At 41.3% G+C, this 12,546-nt stretch overlaps 1 protein-coding gene across 4 annotated transcripts in view; it reads left to right on the top strand.

Annotated features, from left to right (window-relative positions):
- The window catches only part of erbin (erbb2 interacting protein), a 77,356-nt gene that overhangs the window by 50,446 nt on the left and 14,364 nt on the right, over positions 1-12,546 (top strand). For 2 of the 4 annotated variants that reach the window (XM_010878060.5, XM_010878062.5), the window contains exons 11-19: positions 19-91; positions 3,157-3,286; positions 3,401-3,516; positions 4,782-4,851; positions 6,936-7,035; positions 10,332-10,453; positions 11,611-11,784; positions 12,052-12,225; positions 12,317-12,449. In XM_010878060.5, coding sequence (XP_010876362.1) covers positions 19-91; positions 3,157-3,286; positions 3,401-3,516; positions 4,782-4,851; positions 6,936-7,035; positions 10,332-10,453; positions 11,611-11,784; positions 12,052-12,225; positions 12,317-12,449 — 1,092 coding nt within the window. The remainder of the gene's footprint in view (positions 1-18; positions 92-3,156; positions 3,287-3,400; positions 3,517-4,781; positions 4,852-6,935; positions 7,036-10,331; positions 10,454-11,610; positions 11,785-12,051; positions 12,226-12,316; positions 12,450-12,546) is intronic. The other 2 variants (XM_010878061.5, XM_020053394.3) reach the window with 2 other exon arrangements.

Consider the following 12,546-nt stretch of genomic DNA (forward strand, 5'->3'; position numbering starts at 1 on the left):
CCACTCTCTTGTTCTCAGGCTCCCTCAAGAAACTAACCGCCCTGAAAGTGGATGAGAACCAGCTCATGTATCTGCCAGACTCAATTGGGGGGTGAGTAAAATAACCAGACTATTCCAGGGCTCCACACTGCTACGAAATGGTTCCATTTTGCTAGCCTTTTCCTTGGCTTTTTAAGTAGAATTTTTAATTGGCCACATCAAACGCATTTGATTATTTTTATTTTTTGGTCGAAAGGTAATGTGAATCATTCCCGGATATCAAACTCCTTGTGAGTCACCCTCACAGCAGTATAAACATACCATCTAATAAAATTACTTCATGTAGAAATGAGCTAATATGCCAAATAGTTGTTTTACTGTAATTCATATATAAGGGCAATGAAAAACTATTTCCAATTAACAACTTTAAACATTTATTTTGCACATTTGTACCCATTTCTTGGTTCTTAGAGGTAAATTATACAATGTAAGTATTATGATGAAATTTGCTTAAATTAATCTTTTTTAATGTTTCCACAATGACACATCCGTAACAGAGAATGTCACTCTCTAAAGTAAATGAAAAAAAAAAATCGTAATTGTTGTTTTTGTATGCGTCCAAGTCTTTCTTCAAAAGTGGCGAATATTATTTTACCCTAATAATTTCAGATTCATAGACTTTGGTCTGTGTTTCTGTTCTTCCAAAAATGTCTGACCATTTCCATCACCTCCATAACATAATTTTATAGTAGTGTTAACACAAGGTGAGATTACTTCACTATCACTTTCATCTTTATGGTTCCCCAAATATATTAATATTTTGAATTCATCCTTTAAGTTACTTGTGTGAGGCAGTTTTTCAGATTTTGTGTGAAAATGTCAATCCGTAATGCTGGAATTGTCCATAATGTAATTTTGAGGGATGTGACCACGTCCTGTGCTAATGCCACCAACTGAAAGAATAGATCTAGTTCAAATTGTTAGTCCGTAGCCCTGCATTCTTGATTGGTTGACTTTCATCCTAATTCAGTCATACCACAAAATGGTGCTGTACAGTACACCAATCAACGGCTAGGTTTGATTGACCGCAGACCCTCTGTTATAACACTAATTGCGCACGCACACACTAGCTATGAGACAGTTAATAGTTGTCTCTGATTGAGGCGTTAGTCCTGATATACTAGGTTTGTAAAGTCTGACTTAGTTAAATGTAACAACTGTAATCCTCATCCTAGGAACTTTCAAATGTAGTTTAGACAGAGTACAGCTTTCCTTTAATTAAGCTTGCCTAAAAGAAAACTGGGCTTATGACAGGTGAGGCTAGGTGTTGCCTGGCACAGAGGTCACTACATGCTGACCTCATACCTCTCACTTCTAATATATTATAATCTGCCTGCATTTTAAGATAATAAAAAAAGAAACATTGCTCATTTAAAATGTTTCAAATCTGCCTTATGGTCTATTTTAGTATTTTTGTTTTAGTTTCTCAACGCTACCAATTACCCCATATGTTATGTTGTATTTCTCGCTCTGAGATTATGAAAAGCTTTTGGGGGATTATAAATATGTGATTGCATCGGAAATTTGGTTTAATACTAGATCCCATGATTGTAAAGCATACTGATTAAATGCATTTAATCGTGTATGTCATTACATTTGCTGTACATTCAGATTTTTTTGGTAATCACTCTTTTGTGTCCCTGGTCTTGACTGTTTTGGAGGAGCAGAATGGGCAATCAAACAGCTGTCTCTAGAATCTTCTATCTTCTGGTCCTTGGGCAGAGGCACTGTTGGCATCTGATGTTTGTTTATAAGAAACATAATCCAATTCCTCTCTTCCTCCTATAACAAATATAAGGCATGATAGAATTAGAACATATATTTTTCCAACTTATTAGCTATTTTTATCTCGTAGTCTTTGGTGATTGGCCAGCAAGCAGCAATTTTACCTCAGTTTGCCCTTTGAGAAATCCTGCCAATACAGTTTTGGCAAATAGGCTGTCTTTACTCCAAGCTTCTCTATTTTTAATTGAATGTTATAGTAATTTGTTGTTAGAAAGAAATATTGGCTTTCTGCCTTTCCCAACAACCCTCAAGATGTTACGTGTGCACGCACGCACGCACATACACACAAGCACTCGTGTTGTTCAGACACGCATTGAGATGCACAGGGTCAACTGCAGTGCATTTCCTCTGCATTGATTTTTAGTTTACATCACCCAGCAGACACAGGCAAAGTTTCCCTACTCCTTAAAGTCCCTCCAGTCGTGACTGGAGTAGTGAAAATAGTATACTGCCACATTACATAATTTTCTGTCTTTGTGAAATAAGAGGACAGCGAATTGAGCCAAACTTGGTTAGCATTTCTGTTAATTAAACATTCTGAATGGCCTGAATTTGTGCTGGGCCCCGTATTCACAAAGTGTGATGGTCCCATTGTCCTGAAACTCGTTATGATTTAAAAGGCTAAACTGATCCTGGATCAGCATTCCTTCTCTGAGATCTGAAAGTGGTGCAGGTCTTGTCCACTGCTGCTATATTTAAGAGGGGCGCAGATGTTGATTATGTCCTTTTTATAACACCAAGAGCTCAAATTGGATTTCTGGTTGGAAAACTCTGGCTCAACTCCTTCTTTAATTGAGGTTCATATGTGAATCATTTATGACTCCAGGCTATTTCTATTTAGATTAATGCTAGAATAACATCATCAGATATATTCACAGTATGCTAGCTTGCATATTCCTAAGCCAATTCCAAACACAATAATGAGAAACAGATTTGGGATATAGAGAAACCTCTCTTCTCCAGTGAGTATTTCAGTCAAATAATCTGTCACTCCTTTTTTTGTGTTATATGCCGTACAGTACAGCCTTGGACACTCATTGCTTATGGCTGAAGTCAGAAGTAGAGCATATGCTTGTCAGAGGTAGGATGTTTGACAGACCCCAAAGATTCCAAGAACAGTTGGTTAGTTCTAGCAGGTATACAGCCTTTTTAGGGATTCTCTGTTCCTTCGACGTGGTATCAAGCTGGGAGCCATAACACCACTGGAATCAATGAGATGTAAACTTATAAGTTCCACCCCACGCTAAGCACCTTTTTTTCCTCTTCTGCTCCTTTTCTGCCTGTTGTTGTCCTCTTTATTTCCCCCCGTTTATTCCTCCTCTTCTTCTTTAGGCTGGTAGCCCTGGATGAGCTGGACTGTAGTTTTAATGAGATCGAGGCGCTTCCGTCCTCCATCGGACAGTGTGTCAGCCTGCGCACCTTTGCCGCTGACCACAACTTTCTTGCACAGCTGCCCCCAGAGGTGAGAATGGGGCCACACACCAAGTGTGTCCAAGTGGATGACGCGGAATGTCACTGTTCGGTGCTAATCTTTGACTATGTATAATAATGTGTGTGTGTGTGTGTCATTATGCAGATGGGCAGCTGGAAGAATGCCACCGTGCTGTTCCTGCACTCTAACAAGCTTGAGTCTCTGCCTGAGGAGATGGGAGACATGACCAAGCTCAAGGTCATCAACCTCAGCGACAATAAGTGAGCCTGCCCCCCGTCTCTGCCCTAGCCGATGCACCCTGCCAGTCTAGTCTTAGTAAGGGGAGGCAATTAGTTGATTCAGCCTTAAGCACAGCCAGACAGGAAGGAGACTAGTTGGTGTCTCTTCTATTTACAAAATCTGGATATCATTACAGCATAGCCATGCCTCAGCCCCTGTACTTTTTTTGCCTTCTGTAGCCTCCACCATACCCACTGCCTCTACTCTATTACTCTCATTGCCCCAATTTAGACAAGGGAGACAAAATTGCTTTGCATGGGATTACAAATGTGAAGGGGCCTTGTCTTCGGTGAGGTTTCCAATTTATCCGCGGAGCTGATGTTGTGGCTAGTTTGGCCGTGTTGAAGGAAGAATCATGGACAATGTAGGAGCTGGTTTGATTTATACTCTGTCTGTCTGTGGAATAAACAATGACACACCAGTGTTTACTGAAAGACCAAACCTGACCCAGCATTCCACTCACACCTGCCCTACGTCAACTTGAGCTTGTTGTGTTTTGCTGTATCAAAGCGTCACATGTGTCAAATTAGCTGTTTCTGTTGTTCTCTGATGGTTTCATTGGAGCGCCCGAACGTGGTCAGCATGGTACGTAAACACAGTAAATAAAATGGCTGAAGTCAACCAGCTGCTCACTGTTTTGCTAAGCCATGCTACTGTTGCCACATGGTACCTTGTAAAATGTGGTCATCCAGCCTATAGGGAACCAGCACTGGCAATACTACTATCTGCCTCTGCCACACCACCGAAGTGGATTATATAAGGTGCTGTAAACACACACACGGGTATTGCATGTTAGCAATGGAGGAAAAGAATGTTGAAATCTTACTCACACGCATTGACACAGACTGTATGATACTCGGTCCTAATAATTTGAACAAGTTGCTACAAGATTTCCAGATTTCACCGATGAATCACTTAATTGTGGTGAAAGAAGTTATTTTATTTTTAGTTAGTGAATATGTATTTGTGTTGCTGGGGGTTGTTAACCCCTTTTAATCAAATGATTTGGGTCATGATGTAAAACGGTTGTATTTGTAAAATACACATTTATTTTGAAGTTATGGCATGGCTGTGTTTTATTAGACAACCTGTCTTCTCTATACAGTCCTACTGATTTTGAGAATAGCCCTGTGTAACTGTCCTCTGTCTCCTGTCTAAAGTGGTGCACTGTAGGGAATATTAGTCAATTGACTAATATCCTGCTCTGGTTGGTAATGTATAATGATAACTTACCATTTGTCACCAGGTTGAGGAACCTCCCCTACAGTTTCACCAAGCTAAACCAGATGACCGCTATGTGGCTGTCTGAAAATCAGGTATGTGCACTGTTTCTTGGCTTTTACGTCCACGTTTTGAGTTCTCTAGGCTTATTTTATTACTTAAATATCTGAATGTTGTCTTTGTGGAGCGTTTTAAGGTGCTTGTTTTATGACCCACTCGTTTCAAAGGCCTCCCTGCAGTGTCATCAGAATGGGATGAGTGAGAGGGATAGCTGTAATTGAAAAGGTGGCAAACACATCCATATACACACACACAAACACACTAAATGGTCTCTGAATTGCTCTCAAATGTATCTGATGCAGTGGGAACTTCATGTCTCTCTTAGGTCTTACTGGGTATGATGACATTCCATACCCCTGCTGTAACTTCAGACTTCATTCTGTAACATATTTGGTCTCTTCTGATTATTTAAGCCTAACAATCAGCCAATGCTCTCACTGGTCGCTTCACCCACTGTTATCTGTACTAACGCAATAATGTTCATTGTGGAAAGCATGTAAATTAGTGGTGATTTACAAGGTAACACAATGAGGGGCCAAGTGTAGCAACCAACATCTCATGACACCCAGTCACAGAATAAGTCTATTTGATGTAACCCGTCAAATCACAGCATAAATGCAATCAAACAATTCCATAGCATCTAATCTCGCACACATCCAGCATATGGCACAGAGGGGCTTTCTCCAAAGCCACAGCTAAAAGCTACTAACCCCTTGCTGTGTTGAGAGGATTTAACCAGAGGCCCAAGGGAGAGGGAGTGGTTGTCCATAAAACAAAACAGCATGTTTTCATTGAGGGTAGTGGATGGACATACAGTACCATTCAAAAGTGTGGACACTTACTCATTCACTTACCCATGTTACTACAGCAACCTGCTTCTTTAGAACACCCTTAACGAAGAATCAGTGTTGTAATTTCAGCCCTGGGCCTGTATTCATAAAGCATTGCCAAGTAGGTGTTGCCTAGTATCTAGTATCGGTGTTGACTTCCTGATCAAAATTTATAGTCATGAATCTGCACTTGTCTGAACAGGTCCAGGTTTTTTCTTGAGGGTTTTGATTAGAAGTGTTTGGCTATGATGTGAATTGAGGCTAACTCCTGGCAGCATGTTTCCTTATCGATTTATCAACCGTGGTTTGAGTGGCCAACCAACACACTTGGTGTTAATTCCACCCCAACGTCTCTGTTTGAGGGCAGACATGCAGAGGAAGAATGTCTGTTAAATGAATGCATTGTAATTATGATCAGACTTTTTTCCTGCCACACTAGCCTATTCCAGTCTCTTTAGCTAACAGTACAATGCTTCCCACTGCTTGTCATGGCCAAACAAACAGGCTTTTCTGCAATTTCAGCATTTAATATTTTCATCCCATGAGGAGACTCAAATTGAATTTGAATTATAAAACTAAAATGTCTGTTAGCTAAAAAAAAGTCACATTTTGAGGATTAAAATAAAAGCTAAAATAAGACCTTTTGGGTTTGCAATTTCAGTGTTTTTCGTTTTCAACTTATAACAGGCTGGTTTTATCTGGACAAATAAAAAATGGCAACCTGATATCAACCTGTTCTGTGCAGGTTGATATTTGCATGCTTGTTGTGTTTAGAGGATATCTTTGAGACTTATCCAATCACGAATAAATCCTCTTAAATCCTCAAGCTTATTAATGAAAGAATGTTCATATTTGAAGATTGAAAAAAGGCCAGACACGTTGGCACGTGAAGTTAAGGGACTGGAATTTGACTATAGAAACTGGTACTTAGGCTACACTAACTTTCTCCAGAGAACTCTGATCCTCTCCTAATGCTGCTAACTATGACTGTGTATTTGGAAACTAAATGAAACATATATTTTTCGCTAGTTGAAATATATCGGTAAAATATTCTTGTTACTGTCTTTTTTTTGTTTTTTTAACATTTCAATATTTAACCTACTGGTTGAACACCATGGTTGTGGGTTTGATTCCCACCGTGGGCTAGTACGATATTGTATTAACTCACTACTGTAAGTTGCACTGGATACGAGTGTCTGCTAATGAATGTAAATGGAATAAACTGGTTGGATATTTATGTTTTACCATTATACTACTCATTGTCTTGTCTTGTGCTTCCAACTCTCTAGTCAAAGCCCCTCATCCCTCTACAGAAGGAGGAGGATCCAGAGACCAACAAAACTGTTCTCACTAACTACATGTTCCCTCAGCAGACCAGGACAGAGGAGTGTGAGTACATTTACAGTTTGGGTTTTTGACAGTATGCTTGTATCCTAGGCAAATTAGTGTATAAATCCTTGAATAGCTATTTGGGACACCATATCTCAGTGACAGTAAGTACCTTTTTTCTCAGTAAAATTATTTGCCAAGTCGTTATTTATAAAAAAAAATATATATAAAGGACAATTATTTTGTGAATTGTCCCAGCATCTAAATATCTGTTTTAACTGCAGGCCTCCAAACTCTGGTGATAAAACAATTAGGCTAGAGGGATAAAATGAGATACACTTGACCTTCACTAATAATTAGAATCCCTACTGTAGAGTTGTGCTTCGTTCCATTTGCCTTGGAAGTCAGAATTGGGAATTACGTCACACCCGAGTTAACCCAAGTTGATCGTGTTCTAGTGTCCAAAGTCAGAAAACAATATGGACGCCCCCAGGAAAGCCTTTGATGTGTTTGCCCTTTCCGAATACATACAATGAATTTCATTGTGTAGATGTTTTTTTTTACCACTTTTTAATTGGCCATACTGTAGCCAGTAGCCTAACCTGTAACCTTGACAGTTAAGCGCTCTTCAGAATATTGCAACATTAACTATAAACGCCATTTTCCTATATAATTTATAATACTACTCTGTTAATTGGCATACGTATAATGTCAGTTTTAGTAAATGTGCTTAAGATTTCAAAGCAGATCAGAAAACTTCACTCATCCTGAACGAACTTTGTCTAACCAGAGCTGCTCAAGTTAATTAGAAGAAATTATACAGTTTGATAGGACTGTAATATTTAAATGCCTGATATTCTTTAGTTAAATACTGTTTTTCTCTGAACACAGTCATGGCACACCACCAGTCCCTGTGATAAAGGTTTTGATGTTCCTTTAGTACATGGCCAACCAGAACAGCTTTAGGGTGATGTCAGACAAGTTTGACGTGTCACAGTCAAGACGTGTCACACAAGATCATACTAGAACTGCCCAACATGCATCTACACCTTCTCCACAGTGGGACTAACCTACGTGATTCACATTTTAGTTGATCTCACCCTATTTGAAAATTACTTTCAAATATTTAATTAACTTTTTTTCTGGACTGGAGGTTTGCTCTGTCAGCTATACAACAAGCCAGTGCTGCCATCTTGGATTACGAACTCGGGGCTAATGGGGTTCTTCCAATTTTCTGAGTTGGAATTCTGAATGGAGAGCCAACCTCCAAATACTTGGAACACGCCATTGGTCCTGTTAAAACATTTTTACAATTCATACCTCCTTGAGGTTATCACAGGTCTATGTATTTTGTGTTTTGGGTACACAAATACCAAGTTTCCCTTTCAATTATTTTCATGTATCTCTGGCAAGTCACTTATTTAAAGTGACTTGCCAGAGTTATGTTGTTTCAGTGCCAAACTCATGGACTAACTTTCAGTGTAATTTCAGTGTAAGCTATATTCCATCCATCTGCTTCTTTCTTCATTGACCTCCAGTCATAAACGGTAACCAGTAAGTAGAGGTCTTTACAGAATTTGATCCAACCCTGTTTGGACTACTAATTATGTGCTGCTTCCATCAGAATGGGTGAACAAATAAGAAATGCTGTTTTGATCTGAGGTGGACTGGATCCAAACCCAAAACATATTATAGGTCTGTGTCAACAAAAATGCATCTAAATGGCATAAAAATATGAATCTGAGTGTTGTTTTGACTGGTTTGGCAGTAAAAGCTGCTCTTTGTAAAACTAAGATCTCCCTCTTTATAATCTCCTAATTATTTTTCTAAATTAATCGTGCCTCACTCACTGACTTCACATAGCAAATTCAAAAACAAGCACGCATGTGATTGGTTCTGTAATTGTATTTAAATGAATCAGCACCTTTGGGCTACTTAGCAAGTGAAATGGAATGTAAGTCCAGGTTCACCGACCATTTTCTCTAAAGTATTTCTGGGACTACAGATCTTTTTACTAACACACGTCTGATTTTGTCAACATAAAGATGTAGCTTATGTCACTGCCTTCATGTCTTAAAAGCAGATGTAAAATTCCTGCAGGTGTTTTTTATAAAGATTTGTTTTGTAGGCTAACTTAGAGAAGGTTGCTACTGTCTGTTGTAATTCAGGATATTGCAGAAGCTGGGCAGTCTGCCCATTGCATTGGGTTCAAATTGTGTTGATATCTGGTTACATATGTCTGGATAAAAAGCATTTTTGACCAGACATGTACATTTGGCGAAATGTAATCTTTAGTTACATTGCTTGTGTTTAATATATGGCCTAAATTGCTTTTCAAATTAGACCGCCTGTTTGTGTTGTGCTTAAGTTTACAATAGCCTACTGTTTCTACTTATAACCAACAAGTGGGGTCCAATGAGGAAGGAGTGATAGCTGCAGCACAGCGAGCATCCAGCAATGACATAAAATGAAACTCGCACAGTACATTCAGGGTCTTTGGTCTGCAGAAGAAAAAGATCAGAGAAAAGCGTGATCTACAGCAACTATTTTTTTTTTCAAGCTGACTTGCTGTTCAGGAGAGCCACAGGTGCTAGCCCCTGGGAATGAAATTGTGACTGTAATCAGGCAGCTGCTTTTGCGTTTCAATATGTTTTCGTGACACCCGCCAGATCTACTCAGCCCCTTAATTGGAATGTTTCTGCTTTGAACATTTTGGGTCTGAGACAAGCTCTCATTGTTTGACGGGAACAGAGGCAAATCTCCAAAATTGAAATGAAATAGATTCTGAGGGGGGAGAGATTAAATAGTCTTAACCTGTTTCCTAGCAACAACCTTTGTGCTGCTCTGAAGTGGAATCTTGGCGTTGAAAACAGCCCAGGCTTAGAGGGAACTGGTCTGGAAAACATAACGAAGCTGTCAAAAATAAAAAGTATACTTGTTTTTTAGACTGAGAAAAGTTACTATACTACAATTATTTTTTTTTAAATACAATACCTCTTTGAACATTTGATTTGTTGGTAAGAACTGTGATAAGGTTTCATTCTATAAACATACAGCTCTGGAAAAAAATATACAGCACTGCACCTTTTCCTTTCCAAAGGGAAGTTTTGAGTGAGGAACAGAAGGGTTCAATTTGCAGTGGTCTCTTAATTTTAACCCCTCTGTTCCTCACTCAAAACTTTCCTTTTCAACTTTTTTGGAAAGGAAAGAAAAAGGTGCAGTGGCCTCTTAATTTTTTCTGGAGCTGTATGTATGTATATATATCTTTTTTTCTTTACCTCTAGATGTTTAACAAATGGAATGGACCATTAAGGTTTGCCCAGTTTATTGAATGTATTCTGATTGGATCTCCTCAGACATCCCTAACTCTGACAGCGAGAGCTTCAACCCCTCTCTGTGGGAGGAGCAGAGGAAGCAGAGGGCACAGGTGGCCTTCGAGTGTGACGAGGACAAGGATGAGAGGGAGACTCCTCCACGGGTCAGTACACAGCATGACCACAGTTACACTTCTAGAAACGCGTTGATGACAAACCGCCAGTCTTTCCTCCCTGAGTTATAGTTTGTATCTGCTAGTAAGAACAGTGGACCAACTCAGTGACGCTGTGCATGTACAGGCTAATGAATGTATAGAAAACATTTATCCTTGAATAAAGGTCAAATAACATTGCTCTGTACTCGCATTGCTAATGCATTTTACATGACTAGGTTGTCAATGGTGTTTAACACTACGGGCTAGTGTTATAAATGGACTGTCTGGTGTTGGAATGCGTTTTCTTTTTGTTACAGTGTAATGAAAATTCCAGGTGTTTTTCTCACCTTGTTTATCAGAAGGCTTCAGGCTATAGTTAAGTTACTCATCATGTATTGGCTTTATATTTCAGGCTGATGTGTTGTGCATGTAGCTGCCTGTACTGGGGTTTCTCTTTAATGCCCATTGTATCTACTGTCTCATTGTATTGGAAACTGCCTGAAGCTCATAGTGAGAAGGTTCTGTATAATGTCCTTCCTACCAGTTGTGCAGTCTCAATTGTCTCCCACTGGCACGGCCCTGTCCATCTGGCCGCAGTGTGTCCCACTGGCACGGCCCTGTCCGTCTGGCCGCAGTGTCTCCCACTGGCACGGCCCTGTCCGTCTGGCCGCAGTGTCTCCCACTGGCACGGCCCTGTCCGTCTGGCCTCAGTGTCTCCCACTGGCACGGCCCTGTCCGTCTGGCCGCAGTGTCTCCCACTGGCACGGCCCTGTCCGTCTGGCCGCAGTGTCTCCCACTGGCACGGCCCTGTCCGTCTGGCCGCAGTGTCTCCCACTGGCACGGCCCTGTCCGTCTGGCCGCAGTGTCTCCCACTGGCACGGCCCTGTCCGTCTGGCCGCAGTGTCTCCCACTGGCACGGCCCTGTCCGTCTGGCCGCAGTGTCTCCCACTGGCACGGCCCTGTCCGTCTGGCCGCAGTGTCTCCCACTGGCACGGCCCTGTCCGTCTGGCCGCAGTGTCTCCCACTGGCACGGCCCTGTCCGTCTGGCCGCAGTGTCTCCCACTGGCACGGCCCTGTCCGTCTGGCCGCAGTGTGTCCCACTGGCACGGCCCATCAGGGATCATGATGTATGCATGTGTCATGTCTCTCATTGCGTGTCTCTGTAGGAGGGAAACCTGAAGCGCTACCCGACTCCATACCCAGACGAGCTGAAGAACATGGTGAAGACGGCCCAGTCGGTCGCCCACAGGCTGAAGGAGGACGAGTCGGGCGAGGAGTCAGGGCGGGATGCCAGGCCTAATGAGAGGAACCATGTGGGCGTGCAGGACGTGGGAGTCAAGGTTGGCCTCCGTTTTAGCCTGTTGACTGTAAACACTGGCTGACAAGCAAACTGCACACATACAAACACAGTGTGTTGTATCTAGTCTAGTTTTTGTCATTATGACAAACAAGTTGGATACAGTGTATTGTAGTGGAGGATTTGAACTGGACATTTGTCCAAGCAGATAACCACTCCATTCGGTCTTTATTACGGAACTGAATTGCCACCTAATTAGAACTTGAAACAACGACTGCCTTATGTAGCGTGTGTTTGGGGTTTTGACCAGGTGATTGAGGCTCCCTGTGCCAATGGCAAGCCAGTGGAAATGGAGCGCAAAGCGCCTGTTTGTGTCCAGGACTCTACAGCACCTCTGGAGACCTCTGAATCCTACACCTCCCAGAAGACCTCACTCCGGACGTCGGACAACACTCGGACCATGAATCACGAAGATACCCTGGAGGTACATTATAATGAACTGCACCAAACAATACACCTCTTTGTCCAGGCACATTGTGATCGTGAATGTTTATTTTCTGGTCATTTGTGTTTAGTCTTTTTCTCTGCAGGACTCCGAGGAGCTGTCATCCGAGGAGGAAGAGATGAAGATAGCTGAGATGAGACCTCCTCTCATCGAGATATCCATAAATCAGCCCAAAGTAGTGGCCCTAAGTAAGGACAAAAAAGGTAGGACTACCAACCAGATAAGATTAGGATTTATTTCCGTCATCTATGGATTTATTAATGTAAAGTATGTTACTACAGACACCTCAGTACATTCTGC

The sequence above is a fragment of the Esox lucius genome, chromosome 14 (genome assembly GCF_011004845.1).
Source record: "Esox lucius isolate fEsoLuc1 chromosome 14, fEsoLuc1.pri, whole genome shotgun sequence".
Taxonomy (NCBI): domain Eukaryota; kingdom Metazoa; phylum Chordata; class Actinopteri; order Esociformes; family Esocidae; genus Esox; species Esox lucius.